This window comes from Nannobrachium achirus, assembly GCF_963921795.1.
Source record: "Nannobrachium achirus genome assembly, chromosome: 18".
Classification (NCBI taxonomy): Eukaryota; Metazoa; Chordata; class Actinopteri; order Myctophiformes; family Myctophidae; genus Nannobrachium; species Nannobrachium achirus.
This window is the reverse complement of record NC_137825.1, coordinates 39,095,135-39,111,592: the sequence shown is the minus strand read 5'-3', so window position 1 is coordinate 39,111,592 and position 16,458 is coordinate 39,095,135. Positions and strand designations below refer to the sequence as shown.

The 16,458-nt window shown below is 43.8% G+C and overlaps 1 protein-coding gene across 2 annotated transcripts; it reads right to left on the bottom strand.

Moving 5' to 3' along the window:
* Nucleotides 1-24: 24 nt before the first annotated feature.
* On the bottom strand, nucleotides 25-16,232 carry LOC308302674 (ataxin-2-like protein). 2 transcript variants are annotated; one of them, XM_080746960.1, is made up of 23 exons: nucleotides 15,528-16,232; nucleotides 14,323-14,362; nucleotides 13,950-14,006; nucleotides 13,489-13,560; nucleotides 12,924-13,083; nucleotides 11,890-12,011; nucleotides 11,617-11,708; nucleotides 10,881-11,129; nucleotides 10,129-10,556; nucleotides 9,742-9,852; nucleotides 9,521-9,634; nucleotides 9,215-9,295; nucleotides 8,919-8,980; nucleotides 8,104-8,441; nucleotides 7,712-7,781; nucleotides 7,317-7,451; nucleotides 6,404-6,464; nucleotides 5,310-5,491; nucleotides 4,241-4,385; nucleotides 3,264-3,373; nucleotides 2,733-2,912; nucleotides 2,415-2,589; nucleotides 25-772 (listed from the first exon to the last, which is right to left on the bottom strand). In XM_080746960.1, exons 1-23 carry the CDS (start codon nucleotides 15,650-15,652, stop codon nucleotides 723-725), a joined length of 3,159 nt encoding a protein of 1,052 aa, XP_080603086.1. In that variant the 5' UTR covers nucleotides 15,653-16,232; the 3' UTR covers nucleotides 25-722. The 2 variants fall into 2 exon arrangements, with proteins under 2 accessions (XP_080603086.1, XP_080603087.1); XM_080746961.1 differs by lacking the exon at nucleotides 13,950-14,006.
* Between the last annotated feature and the right edge of the window lie 226 nt (nucleotides 16,233-16,458).

Here is a 16,458-nt window from a genome sequence, read left to right as displayed (position 1 = left end):
GGTCATTGTTGTTTTAATATTTTTTTGTATTTTCCATTTTTATTATTTATTATTCCCCTATGGGAGAGAAGAAAAGGTCAAAAGGGAGGGGTTTCACTACTGGATCAAGAGTTAAAAAACAAAACAAAAAACAATTAAATGTTTTTGCTAAAAAAACCACCTCTCCTCTCCCGATTCCCTCCTTTCATGCCATCGTTCATTTAATCCGCGACACATAGTGTCATAAATCCCATGAAAGGTTGCATCTTTCGTCTCAAAACGCAACATTGGAAGATAAAAGTTGTCTTTGATCCGTTCATCGTCAGAGATTTGTTTTTGTTGAGATGTAATCCTCTCTCGGCGTGTGGTCCACCCAGCATGATGCCTCACGTCTCTCTTAGAGGAAGGAGTTGAAGTGGAGAGCGGATGGTTGAACTGGGCTTGGATGCTGCTTCTTTCCGCCGCCACCGTCAAAAAATTCATCCTCCCAGCACTCCTTTTTTTGGGCGGGGAAAGGGAGGAGGGCTGAGAAAGAGGTTGTTGGAACAGTAAGAGGAATTAAGGTGCTTTGTGACTTTATGGTCCTCTCCTCTCCCCTGGGCTGTCGTGTCCCGTCAGACTCAGTTCATGTGGCTGACGTTCACAGTCCAGTTGTCACGTCCAGGAGGCGAAGGAGGGTGTCAGGGTTTTGTTCAAAAGGAGCATGATGGGATGGGGCCCGGGGACAGACTGAGGTCCGGTCTTCAGTTTCCAGGTGGATGGAAGGGCGAGGGGTGCGTCTGTACCTGCATCGCTGTGGGAGGTGAGCAGAGAATAAAAGATTTGGTTCAGTCAAGGCAGGAGCTCATTCCTACTGCAGGAGGAAATACCAAAATACAGAGGGCTGGATTGTGATGTTTGTTTTATCAAAAATACTGGAACGAGACACCAACAAGTCTCACCTATCCTTGATAAACACAGTTCACGCTTAGATAACCATTTGACCTTAAAGCCTGTATAATGTTAACAAATAGACAATTGGTTATTAAAACCTCTGTACAGCGCACCATGAGTCAGACGTTTCAGAAAACGGATAAACTCCTTACTCCACTGACTAGATAGTAGATACATACTCGTCATACACGTGACCAGGGTTTTTTGCCTCAGTGTAAAGGACTAAAAACAGTTTTGAGGTCTTGTCGAACCCAACACAACCTTATATTTTACATTTCTACCCAATCAAAATAAATATGCTTGCTTGGGTTTGGTTTACGGCAGAGCATGTAGACTTGAGGCGTCTTTCCACTGCAGGGCCAACCCAGAACTAGAACCTGAACTTTCCAGAACCAAGAACTTTCAAGAACCTGTGAAGTTCCAGAACCAAGTTCTGCTTTTGTTTCCATATAACCAGACCCAACCAGGAAGCTCCACTGGTCAGCCTGATTTGGCTGAGACAAAACAGCTGGTCATTTGAACAGCAGCACATTCGGGAATCTAAAATCTAAAATAACAGCTGTATGTAAGAAATACGTCTATTATTAGTTACTAATTTCTGGATATAAAATACAAAATAACAATAGAACGTTCAAACAAGCTGCTATATAACTACTGAGCGTTTGGTCGGTACGCTGCCTTTGCTCTAGGGAGAAAAAAAATGTCCTGAGCAGTGAGCACAGCTGAGCTGCACCAATGGACGGGCGAATGTAGAAATGCTTATCTCCACTATTTTAGTTTGTTGTCTGTCTATCGACGTACATTTTCTTTATTTGTGTTTGGCACTGTGTCTGTTTGCTTGTGCACTCAACGCCCATTTCAGAAAGACGACGGCGGCGGGATTCGTTTGAAAATCCTTTCATTTAGAAGAACGGATGCTTCTAGCTCCTTCTGGATATTTTCTTCTCCCGCCCAGACACAAATAAGAGCCTGTATCATCATATTCACTTGACCAATGTGTCGTGGCTGTCGTCGCGTCCATAGTGTTTCTGTCTGTCGGTGTTGTGTTGTGAGAGATTTCTCACAGTTCTCCTTGGTGTAGTCTCTGCTCGAGCGGCTCGACCAATCAAGAGCAGTAGCAGAGCAGTAGTACCCGCCCATAGGTTCCCAGAACTCAAGTTTAGTTCTACCTCAGGAGCAGGATCTAAAAAAGGTTCCAGGAGGTTCCAGGAACCTTGTCTGGAACCGGGCCGTTCGCAATGGAAACAAAACCAGAACCAAAGAAATAGGTTCAGGTTCCACTTTGCAGTGGAAAAGGGGCTTTGGATTCACACAGAGACCATTTCTCACAGGTGCAGCTTTGCAAAGGTTTTCTCAACTGTGGTCTACTTCATAAGAGAGACCAATTTTCTGGCCTGAGCCTGAATCTGCACACAAGTAAGCTGCCTGAACCTGACCCGAAAAAGCTGATGCACTGTTGCGACACGGGTAGCACACATCTAATTGTTGCAAGGCCCCTGTACCTTGTGGATGTCCTATGTAGAAATGTTGGTGCGCTCCTTGCTGCGGACCATGCTGAGGGTGCTGGGGAACTGAGCCAGGACCTTGCTGGGGCGGGCCCGGCTGCAACATGACTAGCTGATGGTGAGTTTGGTTCCCCGAGTGGTGGGGGCCCGACATGGCTCCCTGGACATGAGCCTGTGGAGTAGAGGAAAGAAAGGGGGAAGACATTCATCCACTCATTAATTCAGTTAAATGCCTCCCTGACAATCCATCAAATATCATGCTTGGACCGCAGCATCATGTCGTGTGATCTCTACGTCAACATGCCAAAGCTATACCTGTGCTAACTGTCCAAGGTTGTACGTGTGTGGGATCCCTTGGTGGCCATGGATACTGTATCCCTGGATGGGGTAGGAGCCCTGGGGAGACGTGTGACCTGGCGGCATGTTGGGAGGGGTGGGGGCCGAAAGAGGGCCTGAGTGGTACAAGGACTGGGGCTGGGGTCCCGACTGGGCGTTCTACATGGGAGACATAAGCATTACGTCGTCACATACAGGAAAAAGGGAAACCAAATGGCATTGATGTAACAGATAAATATGTAAATAAAATAACTGATTTCCAAAAGTATGTACGGTAGCCATTTGTGGCAAAAAAGGGTGGTTAAACAGACCAATAAATGTAATCAATCATAAACTAAATGTATTAGAATCTTTGCATGTTGAATTGTTGATGTAATCTCCCCCCCAAAAGAAACAACACACTTTAATTGTTCTATTAATCAAAACATTTATCCATAGAATAATTGCTAAAAATATAATCAATAGTTTATCACACGACAGCGTTACTGGAATGGAAAGCAGTGTTTTCACCTGTCCAGGGCTAGGGGCAGCATGCTGCGGTGGGGGCTGGTTCCCTGTGGGGGTGCTGGAGGGCTGAGGCTGATGCACTGCACCAGAGTGGTGGGAGAAGGACTGGGGGGCTGCAGGGAGAGAAGAGATAATAACACTGTCATTCCAACCGATGGGTCATTTCATTAGCCGGAGGCTATCCAATCTATTCTATTCTATAGGTGTCTCCACCGCCAAACACCACGGTGCTTTCATGGGAATAGTCTTCAGTCAGCAATTCAGAAGAACATTTTCTTTTCTTAATTAAATATGAATTAAGAGCAGTGATGCGATTAGCATGAAGCCAACGGTTCCAATACTAGGTTTGGGATCCGGACGGGACCGGTTTATCACACCGTCAGAGCTGGTATGTGGCCTTCACATCTGCTAAGCAATTACAATACTGCTGGTTCTCAAACTTTTTAATTTCAACTACCACCATGGACCCGTATAGGTCCAATTGTACACATTCAGAGATAAAAGACCTGTAAGGGTCCATTTGGAACTCCCAAGGAATCGTTAACGATTCTTTCTTAAGTCTGGTCCGATTCCTTAAGGAACCGGAATAGTTCAAATCCTAAAGGATCCCAACCCTATCCAATACCCCTCCCTAAATTTAAGATGAATCCTACTGCTTCTATTGTGAGGAAGAGGCCATACAAAAATCGGACTCTGACTCTCACTTTCGAATGCACTTGTATTGAGAAATCACCCCCCATATACAAAGAACAACATAATGAAGGTTATGGTGGTCTTCCATTGTGAGCTCTCAACACACATACAGCATGTCAGAATAGAATGATAATAGAACGATTAATACTGGCAAGTTCTGTCAGAATACAATGATAAATACCGGCAAGTTCCCAAAGTCATGGGGGGAATAATTTGTAAAACACAAGCCATTGCCAATTTAATGCAGTGTATAACAAATCATCTCTCATTATAAATGTAGTACCAACCTCCATAGATGCCCTGTTGTGGGGCCTGCTGTCCGTCTCCCTGCCCTTGGAACTGAGGGCCTCCAGGGGGTGCCAGTGCCTGAGGGTGGGGGCCACCTCCCTGCCCAATCATCCTGGCTCCACCCTGCAGCATGGAGTACATGGGCTGGAGAGGAGAAGAGAGGACAGAGCGTGTGACAGGGATGGATGAGAGAGAGAGAAGGTGTGTTTGAGCATGAGAGAGCTTGAGAGAGAAAGAAAACAAGTCATTCTCATTTGTAAATCACTTCAAGTTTTGACCTAAATGCTGGGGGCGACATTAGAGGGTGTGAACAGTGATTGCTCTCTCTGCCTCACACTGGCACTCCACAGAACAAGCAGCTCTTGAAATTCTAAAACCACCCTCTCTGCCTCTGTTTATAGCTTCTTTAAAAACCCTTCCAATCTGACCTTTAGTTCTTTAAAAACCCTTCCAATCTGACCTTTAGTTCAGCCCCCGCATGTTGAGTAAATGATGGTTAACTACTCCTTTACATCATTACTTTGAGTCAAACTGATCGTAAACAATAGCAAAGGGACTTATCTTCGACTAAGGGAAGAGTATATACTTCCACTCATGTATCAGTGAAGGGCAAGTGTATATCCTCGGGGGTAGGTCTGTCATCATTACATATAGTCGTAATTATTTGAGACAATAGCAATTATTTTGCAAAATCGTCATAATCACTTCCATGTTGAAAAATGTTCTCACATTTTCAAACATTTTCCAAATGAAGCAGATCTTCAAGCTTACGTGACGAGTTAAATATGAAATGAATGACATTTCTTTGTTTATTCAAGTAATTTGTCATATCTGCTTTGTGCAATTTTTGATTACGAAACCAAAAAGGGAAATTAAACGGAAATTAAAATTGTATTTATTTGTTCCAAAGTCCAATACAAAAAAAAAAAAAAGAAAAGAAAAAAGAATAAAAAAAAACATTCATTGCAATTATTTGTATGACAATTAATCGTCAACTAAAATGTCGTAATAGTGACAGACCCCGGCAGATACAGGCACATTGCCCCTCAACCACCCAGGTGATCCTACCTGTCCAGGGTAGGGTGACATGGCCTGGATGACCTGCTGCTGGCTGTACTGCTGTGGGTTGTACTGTAGGTAGGACTGGGGGTAGGGGGAGGCCACAAGCGGGGCCCCGGCAGCCGACGCCGTAGCCTGCAGCATTTGGGGGGCTGAGGTACCATGATCTGAGCGCTGAGCCACCACTGAGCCTGTATGAGACAAGAGACTTTAGAAAGGAAACGTACAAGAACAGTACAGGCAAAAATATAGCGGTGTGTATTTCACACACTTATTTCAAGTCGATCAAGAAGATCTATGTAATAATTTCCTATTTGTCAAAATCATCACTGTGTTACGATTCACTGGAAATGTACGTAGCTCTAGCACTTTGCCTTCTTCTCAATGTAAAGGCACCAGTTAATCCAAGCTTTTTGCAATAAGAAGCTTCAACACTGACTCTTTCACAGGGTTCAACTTAAAAGCCCAGTTGCCCAATTCATATCAAAGATTCACCAGATAAAACCGTTTTAGAGCATTGTCCAGACATTAACCGATGGTGCACTGCAAATATGAGTTTTAGATCATGACTGCAGACAGTTTTAGATCATTGACTATGTCAAGAGCAGTGTTACAGCAAATTCTGATTTAGTCTTAACACACCATTTAGTTTTAGTCCTATTTTAGTCATCTGAATTTGTTTAGTCTTGGTTGACTAAATATAAAAGTCTTAGTCTTTTAGTCTTAAATGTTAGATTAACACTCAAGAGCAGAACAACATTGTTTTGATCTATCTGGACAGAGTACAGTGTCTACAAGTAAAATAGTGGCACATTAGAGTGAGTCTTGTCAACTGTGTTTACGCTCTGTGGTCTGTTTACGATCAAGTCGTTTGGTTCTCGCCATTTCAAATGTTTTGACCTGATCTCACCTTAGAGATTTGGCATACACACAATGGTACTTACACAATGGACCAGTATGACATTGCACAGTGATAACAAACACCCCGGAACAGACCACATGTGAACTGAACAGAGTCCATTTATTTAACAATGTTTTATACACAGAACGTAGTGATTCGAATTGATTCAAAACATCGTAACAGTGTGGTGGGCTATGCATACCTTTGGGCCTGGGGTATTTTCCCTGGTTGACTGTAGACATGTACTGGTACATCTGAGGAGGCTGGTGAGACATAGCAGGATCAAGTCAGTGGAAAAATGCCTAGATTGGAATGCATACAGCTAACCCCATGCAAGTTCTCTGAAAATCGACAAGTTAAAGGACAGCTTTGTTTTTTTTTACAACAAGGTTTCATATTTTAGATTGTAATTAAGAGAAAAGAAAAGATGGGTGTTAAAATGTTTCCATTTACTGCTTTCTATCACTTTAGCGATTTTAACGATTTTGATTTCAGTGGTTGGGGGCAAGTGGCTAAATATGTATTTTTAGACACAATAAGCCCATTCCCAAGATGCACCTCAATCTTTCACGGGCAGATGTGCCTTATGGGGGCTAGTAGTGTTACTGTAAATAGTAATAAAGAAATCAACAGCTTATTGTGTCTAAAAAGACATATTTAGCCACTTGCACACATGTCCCCAAACCACTGAAATCTAAATAGCTAAAATCACTAAAACGGTAGAAAACATTTTAACACTCATCTTATCCATTCTCTAATTACAATCTAAAATATGAACCCTTGTTGTGAAACAAGTTGTCCTTTAACTTGAGCTCGATCTGTAAGTTAACTTCTGAAAACTGTGCTGGATAGCCATTAAACACTTAAGCGATGAAAGTAGCCAATCCACCATTGTAACATGTTGTGAACTTGTAGATCTATTTTTGCAGTCTATTTCTTTTTTACATTTCACACACCTGGGTTTATATGGGAAACTTAACGTTTCCATTTAACACCATGTCCAGTTTACACAAAGACTTGATTTAATGCCGTGTATATTCTGCCACTCAAACATTTCCTGACAAAAACTAGTTTACATTTAAATAAGGTATACATATGGTATTGTTCCTCTGTACCTGTACAGAGTGGATCTGTGAGACATAGGAGAGGTAGGGGGCGTTGTAGAGAGAGGCCTGTCCCCCTGGGTGTTGAAGAACCACTGGGCTGGGAGGTGTGGGCCGAGGTGGGGTGGGGGCTGTGTTGGGTTTTGACTGCACAACAAACACAGAGGGGAAATACATCACTGAAGTAACCGCCAGCAATTAGTTACAATTGGAAAACAAATGTGGTGGAATTCTGCATTATTAAAGCCGCTTTTCTTAATTACTTTTAAAATGTATTTCCACAATTTCAGATCATGCATAGTTATCTTCAAGGACATACTGCCTACTAATCACTAATAATTAATAAGGCTATTGGAAGTTTTTCTTCCTTTCTTCCATGTTTTGGCAGACTGATCCCCATGGCTTACCATAGTCATCTGAGGTTTGATTGGGTTGAACTCTTTAGCGTTGGGATTTAGTGTCGACTTCTTCACTTGCCTGGATGAAGACAAAAGACGACACCGGTCAACCAACAGTCAAACACACAAATAGAACGTTTTCCCAGTCAAATATTATTTTATCATCTTTTCTAGGAAGTCCCAATCAGCCAGATCATCTTTCATCATCTTTTATCACATTCTGTTAACACCTGTGCAGAGGGATTAATTCAATAGGTAGAGATATTTTACTGCACAGGTGTTAACAGAATGTGATGGAATATGATCAAAAAGATGATGAAAGATGATCTGGCTGACTGGGAGTGCCTAGACAATAAGAATTGGCTGGGAATGAGTTAAGACAAATAATATTGACCACTCACTCAGGCATGCCTTCCGTCCGTTCGGCCGATTCCTCGCCTCCTGGGGTTCTGGCAGGCTGAGGGACAGCTGGTGACTGCCTGTCTGAAATGGGTCCCGTGGTGGCGGTCGTTGTAGCGATGGGCGTGGCAGCCCTTTCCTTGGATGCGTCATCAGCAATGGCAGGTGACGGCTGGGCCAGTGGCTGGGAGGGGCTGGGTGCAGGGGTCAGGGCTTTAGGCTCCGGGTGTGGGATCAGGTCAGGTTTAACTGGGTTGGGCTGGGAAGCCTCACCGGGGGCAGGGGGTGTCGCTGCTGCCGGGGAACTAGGGGAACTAGAGCCGCCTCCACTGGGCTGAAGCTGCAAGAAGCAAAGGGAGGGATAAATGGATGGATGGAGAGGCAGCGATGTTAATAGGTAGGAGGGACAGAAAAAAACAACAGAAATGGGATTTTTTGTTTGTGGTAAGGGGCACAGATTAAATGCACACAGAAGCGAGACAAATCAGAATTCTCTAAAAAGTCAATATGTCTTCTACGTTATCCATAACATAACAAGCAAACCATTTTAGACCATTAACATTTGTATATTTCTTTTTTACTTTAATGCTTAATGTTGGCAAAATTGATAAGCATTATTAACGCACAGAAACCCCTTTACTGAAACAGAAAGATAGCATTTGGAATTTTAAAAAACGTGTCAACTATCCACAAACTTAGAATTCATTTCATTGTGAAGTAGTCCAACTCTGGAGATGACACTGCATGCTGCCCTTCAATCTGCAACAGATTTCCATTTTAATTTCAACACTTCAATGGCTGACCACTCAACTCTTACCCTGAACTCCTTGCCAAATTTCCGCAGCTCCTCGATCTGGGACCTCTGTTGAACTGAGGGAGCTACAGCAAGGCAGAGGGACAAATGATTAAAGGCAAACAAACGTTAACATTTTAAAATGCCATTTTGGGCCCTGAAATAGTTTTGGGGAAAAGGTCACACAAACACAAAGTTGACCACTACACTGAAGTGGTTTTTAAAATATAACAGACTCATCATGGGTCATCTCTCCTTGCCAAAGTGGAACACATAATTTGAGAAACTCACAAATCTCTGGCAAGTTCATTTCAACACACCTTTATTATTCTTACTGTCCTCGGTGCTGCTGGGGCTCTCAGCCGAGCGTTCTTTTGCGGCCGTGCTTAGGATCTCGTTCACTGTGGAAGAGGAGACGGACACAAAGGGGATTAATTAGCTTCCCTCTAAAAATGTATCACTTCAGTAGATTCCTGCTAATAACCATCACATTCTCAGATAGCGGCAAGTCTCCTGTGACCGCGGGTTACACCCGCTTCATTACAGAATAAAAGTGGCTTTGACTTTGGTTTTGACAGGATGTGGGACTATAACAAGAGCAGGAGGCATGAGGTCATTGGCTTTACCGTCTACAGGGAACAGGGGGGCGGGGCCAGAGGTCTTCTGGACAGGCATGGAGACAGACGATGTGTCCAAATAAGGTGTGTCCTGGGAGGAGCCCGACTTGGGGGAGCGAGCGGCTGGTTAGAGGACAAGGGGGGGTGAAAAAGAAAAAAAGTACAGGTCAGTGTCAGACACAAAAGCAAAATAATAATTCTTTAGTGTGTTGTAGAAGAAAGTCGCTCACTGAATGTGACAGGGGAGTGTGCACCTGTGGACTGACTGTGTGCATTTGGAGTGCGGATTGTTCTACTTGACTGTGGTGGTCTTTGGGCCTTGGGAGAGGTTCTGGAGGACACTGGGGGTGACATAAAATAGAAAGGTTAGCACAACTGCTTGTAATTCTTTTTTCACATGAGCAGTCCTCAGTTTCAACTGATTTTATTCAAGCTGGTCAAGCCTTAGCACAACAGTTATGGCTGTCAAGTCTCATCGTCTGTGCCGACAGAACAATCAGAAGAAACAGAGTGCAACAGCTGTGTTTATTTCAATATTATTCATGTCGGTAAACACTTTTAATTACATCAGTCATCACAGCAAAGATAAACAGGAAAACACTACACACAAGACTCACCTCCATTGACAGGCCTGCCGGCCTCCGACAGCGAGTGAGGGAGCGAGTGTGAGTGGGGGACAGTGTGTCCATGTGGAGGGCTGGCTGGGGAGGGTGCTGCGGAGGCCGAGGTTGCAGACAGGGGACCGCCCGGAGAGGCAGGTGTGTAGGGGCTGGCGGGACCGGGGGCCGGGCCGGGGCTGCTGGCGTAAGCCCCGCCACGACCAGACAGGGGGCTGCTCCGCTCTGAGGGTGAGGAGGCTGGCTGAGGGCCTGTGCCGGAAGGGAGGGGAGGCCGGGAGGATGATTGAGGATTGGAGCGGTAGCCGCCGCTGAGGCGGTTGTGGGGCGGGGGCCCTCCGGGGCCGCCACCTGGACCTCTCTCGGCTCGCTCCCGCTCTCTGTTCATCTCTCTCTGGCGCTGGGGTAACGGAATGTACTTTCCCTCCCTAAGGAAAAAAGAATAATCACATTACACCTATGGACAAACATGGGACATGGAAGTCAAACAATACCACCAAAGCACCCTACACAAGCCTCGAGCAAGGATTTTAAGAGGTGATGTTGTCATTACAGGGACTTCTGACTTTACCAATGGCGTTAATGGCCTCTGTTTGCCTTACAGTTCTATTACAATTCTTTATAGACTTCCCTTATTCTCATATCAGAAGAACACAGGTCAGTTAGTACAACACAAAATGTTTAATACAGGCTACTCCTTCCATTGCCAACTAGGAGTTCCATTTGTCGGCACTCAAACAAGCCCCTCTCACCTATTGCCAGCCCCTGGGCTGTCTCGGCCTCTCTCACGATCTCTGTCACGGGGGCTCTCGCGGCCCCTCTCGCGGTCATTGCCTTCACGCACTACGGCGCTGTACTTGTCTTCCTCGCTCTTGCCCTCCTCATTTTCCAGGTTGACGCGGTGGCGGTACGTGGAGCTCGACTCGATCTCGCTGGCCAGGCGGGCAGCACGTGCCTCCCTCTGTCGGAAGCCCTCAGTGCTGCCTTTCTCTAGTTGTGTACTGTGGTGAGAAAGAAGGCAGATTAAAGAGGGAACCAAAACCAAGGGAACAGCTTCTTTCTCTTTCTCAGTGGAATTAATAGCTTAATGAGAATTCAAAAGAAATGCAGCCACAAGGGCTTTGCTACAAAGTATTGCAGACTCAATTAGCTCTGCAAGAAAATGTCTCTGACACTAATGTGACAAGTGCCCTTTTAGTACAAGAATAATAATGGTCACAGGATGAGCTATAGAACACAAGAGATATTTGCACAGAATACGGCTCATTACTAATGTTATTTATATTTTCTATGACTATACGTACAGACCATTTTTTCTGTCTAAGGCTTATCAACCACTGTAAAGGCAGCATCTTTGGGGTCATTAAGAAATACATTTTACCCTATCCTCCTCTTATACTTTTAAACATCATCTACAGTATTTGGGGTAGTTTTTCACAAGGAAAAGATGGTCATTCTGGAGGACAATGGGTCCATATGAGGACTTACGTGTACATCGAGAGGCTGGAGTCGTATGTTGATGTGACTCCGTATTTCACCTCATTGTAGCGGAACATCTCGTTGGCATCCCAGCCATTGGACTGAAAGAAAGAAAAGAGAATCCTGTCATTACGGTACAGAGTGTAATTGGGCGTTAATAACAATACTTTTAAGCAACGGTTTGAGTTAAAAACGCTTTCCGATGTGACTTAAAAGTTTGAATTAATTAGTTTACATGAAGGCATGTATGTGTGTTGAAGTGTACGTTTGCGAGAGACTTACAGCATCGTTCTCCAGGTCGTAACTCTCTCCATTGCTGTCTCCACCTTCCCATCTCTGCAGCACCTTCTCCTTGTGCTCTCCGTTGACACGAGTTGAGCTGATGGCAGTGTCGGTGAACGTGTCTGAACGCAATAGATAAAGCATTACTTAATACTTATGTCTAATCTAATAATAATAATCAGGACATATACTATACATCCTAATGAAGATTTGGTTAATCGAAACATTTGCGCAATAAAATACAGCTGCACCTTTTCTGTATTTCCAGTGTGCAGACTACTTCCTTTTGTGATAGTGCTAATAATAACCCAATAGGTACACCAATTTACATAATGCTGCATTTGTGGTTGTTTATTTTCCACCACTTGGCTGAGTATACAGTACTCTTTATTAGCTTTAGATTACACTGATCAGTGTGAGCTAGCATTGATCAGTTCCCTCCAATTGATCAATAGGGGAATATTGAAAATGTTAGCACTTCCCACTTTTCTCTTCATTTCATATCAAAGTATAAAATGATGAATTCTTTCAACTGACCCAATAGTTTTGGAAGAACAACTTATAGAATAATTGGGATTTGAAAACCTGCCATTAGGGCTGGGTTCAATAATCGCAGTTGTGTAATGTATACCGAGGTGTCGAGTTAATAACTATGATTATTCTTTTTAATACTGTATATATATATATATATAAAAAAATCATTCAAAACAACTTTTTGGGGAGATACTGACATGCCGTTGGTAACTAAAAATCCATACCGCCCCAGCCCTACCTGCAATCAGAGAGGGAAAATACAGCTCTCTTTTCATTCAGTAACCCATCCCAGACTGCACTGCATGTGAATGCTTGGAACTGAAGGTGAGGATTATGCCCTACGTCTCAGCAGAAAGTGTAAACGATAACAGGAAGTGGTGACTGCACAGTTACATTTCGTGTGCTCACATTCCTTTTGTCCTAAGTTACATTTCAACCCATAAGTCCATTTGGTCACGTTTGTTACCAAATGAACACCAAGGACTGTATTGTGTATGTACCTCTGGTGGCGAAGTTCAGGTCCACATCTTTGCAGTTCATTATGACTAGGTCTGAGGGGCTGAAGATCATGGTGTCTATGATCTCCTCCCTGCGGGGTGCGACTGACGACGAGCTCTCCTCCTTGCCGCGCTTGTGGACGGCGTCCACTGCTAGCTCACACTGAGGGCAGAACACAACAGAGGGGGATGTTTGATGTGAACGTAAAAGACAAGGCAAAGCTTTTAAAAGGCCCCATGAACACAGGCCACACTTTCTTTTTTCATCCATCACTTAAGTGATAGAATTACTTTTGGTAAATGGCTTTGGAGTATTTTTGTAATCTGATCTGACATGTTTAGCTCACCGACTAATGGCAATACTCACGGTATTTACTACAATTTTCCAAATCACACAATGGTTATTTAAATTTTCAAGGTTTAATGTCAGTACAATATGGAAGTAAACGGTCTAAACCTAAAAATACCGGTAGTCATTCATGTGAAATGTGTCTATGTACATTGTATGGTCAATTACTTTTAATGACGCTGATATGGTCCTTTAATCGAGGAGGTTGCATGTTCTTACCCGAGAGCTGAGAGTCTTAAAGACGCCTTCATACACAGTGCCATTCTTAACTCTTACATCGCAGGTGGATCCCTAAGAAATAGAAGAGCATTTTATAAATTTGTGAAGCATTAACACAAAACCCAAGGCTAGTTGTAGTGGTTGAGGCAGAAGGTGCATTGCTCTACCCAACCTACTGCATAACGTTTTCACTACCAGATTTTCCCAGACTGGGATTCTACCTTGAGATCAGAAGCCATCTGCAAATTGTCTTGGGCCATCAACAGGCCTTACATTACAGATGGGATATTTTTTTAATGAACTTACTTAAGTAATATGGCCCTTGCGTATGGACAGGTCAGGGTGACATTATGCTCCATTGAATCTCTAGGGGGATAAGCTGCATTGACTCATCAAGCTGCATGCAGCATTGACTCATCAAGCTACTTGAATGACATTGATAACATGGTCACATGACTCACCACCACAGCTGTAAGGAAATGGAGCATTCTGGCATTGTTGTACACGCCCTCAAATGCCTACAGATGGAAGAGCAACATCATTCAGCATAGAAATACAAGTCATCAAAAATGATGAAGATGAGCACAAAACCACCTGACACTGCCTGAAACTTTTTGTAAAGATTATCATAAAAAATAAATCAAAGTGTCCATCGCAAAAAGGTACTTGATTAATACTCAGTCATGTGCTGGTGTCACATAGAAAATAGCAGATCTACAAGCTCACGTGTCAACGCTAAAGGGTATTGTGAACTTTTAGATCTGTCTATTTCCAGTGCGTGACGAAGCACATATCCAAATCTAAATCAGGTATTAAGAGTGTGATGATACTCACAGCGGACGACTGGAAAGGTGGCTTCACAGATGTTCGATTCCTGACAGACAAGACAAGACAAGACAAAAGAGACATCAGGGTTAGAACGTGGTATATCTGCCTCAAAACTGGCAGAGCGCAACTTCTTACTACAGTATTGTAGTATCAGTGTCATTCCACACTTCCACATTAAGTGTAACTTGTTTGGTGGCATGTTCACATAATCCTGACTGGTTGGTCTGTCATTTCCATTACACTTAATGTATTCCACTTACAGTTCATTTTAGATTGAGTTTACATGGACATTCTTTTTTTTAGACTTCGACTGAGCAACAGTTCATTTTAGGTTAAGTTTACACTGTGACATATTGCTACTGAACTTCAACTGAGCAATAAGCCTAAGGCTATCTTAACTCTTAGTTCAGTCACTATGCATCCAAGAGTGGACCAGGTATCAATTTCCCTACAAGCACTCTATACCTAAATGATATTGAAAAATGGATCCCTAAACAATGTTAGACAATGTTTTACAATATTTGGTGAGACTAAACAAATGTGAAGTTAAACAAATGTAAATCACATCACTCACACGGTCACACATACAGTAGTTGCATCCCTTCATTGTGGCAAAACAATGACAGGGGATGCAGTGTGTTGAATGGTGATTTAATCAATCATTACTGTGCAAAAGACGTTTATCATATTTTTCGCACGATAGAATTGCTAACAGGGAGAATTTATTCTCAGTTACATGTCTCTCAATCAATGTCCCTTGCATTGTAATGTTTTTGTCCCAGAGCGAACAGATGCAACTTGGCTACTAGCTAATTGTTCGTGTTCTCTGTCTGCAATAACATAAACAATACATGTCTAAATCGTTTCATTTTCATAACGATATCAATGACCCTCCTGTGGTTAAGTGACAGATGGCGAGATAAACTTTCCATCTCGGAAAATCTGCCATTAGATTAGCGGCTCCATGTCGCTTTCACTTGCTTTTCTGGAGTCGCATTTTTGTGTCCCCCATTTGTCAATAATGCGGTCAGTTTGGACACGGGGTGTCTTGATTGGCTTAAATATACTGTCCGTTAACCTAAACCCATCTCATAGGACCACGCACAACGTCGGTTCTGTGACGCGCCCACTTTACGCTTAAACCGGTAGGCCTCGACCAAAACGGGGACATCCCCGGGCTTTCCTAAGCACGCGCGCCCCAGCCTACTCACCTTCCCACCGGGGTTCTGTTGTTGTTGTTCCCGCTGGCCGCGGAGGAGGACGACACACCGCCGGGGCCCGGGGTCCCGTTAGACGCTTTGCGCCCGCCGGAGCCGGGCTGTTGTTGCTTCAACATGGCCTTCCTTTCCACGACACTTCGTTTAGCTCCTTTATAAACACTGATAATAAATCAATCCAGGTTTATTTTAATTTTAAGAGATCGCTATTTCAGCCCTGGACGTGCGAGCCCTCTATCTATCTGTATATCAATCTATCACACCCGGCTATCCTGGCTAATCTGGCTAGCTAAATAGCCGTCGCTTTGTGGCCTTCCTTGTAAGCAAGCTGAAACACGCTGAAACGCGGCGGTCCACTCGGTCACGTCCCGTTCAAAGCAAACACAGAAAATGGCCGATCCACTAGCAAGCAAAATAACAGCTATTTACGTGGGGAAAAAAAGCGAGCTGTTGTTAAAAGGACACCGGAGCGATTATTAGCAGGGCTGGCTACTAGTGTTAGCTTGAGGTCCCCTATGATGTCCAGGTGTCTCTTCTTTCTTTCCCTTTTAGCGTTCACTTCTCCTCGGCACGGTGGTCCAGCCCGGTGGAATCACAAAGAAAACGACGTGTTTTAGTGTTGTTTCTCTGTCGGGTTGCTGTTGGGGAGTTTCTAACGTGACGGCTTCTTGTTTTAAAAACCTGCACTACCTCACGGTAGATGAGGTTCACTCGCTCCGCGCGCGGGGTAGAGTGGGAGACCGGTTGTTACGTTGCGTTTTTTTTAATGCCGAAATCGGTGACCTATCGAAACTCGGGGACCCCCACACGCTACTACTGCACTGGTTCCCAAACAGTGGGTCGGGACCCTTTTGTGGGTCGCGGGCCCATTTTCATGGGTCCCTTAATTTTTGGTTTCCTACATTTTGTTTTTAATTGTTATAGC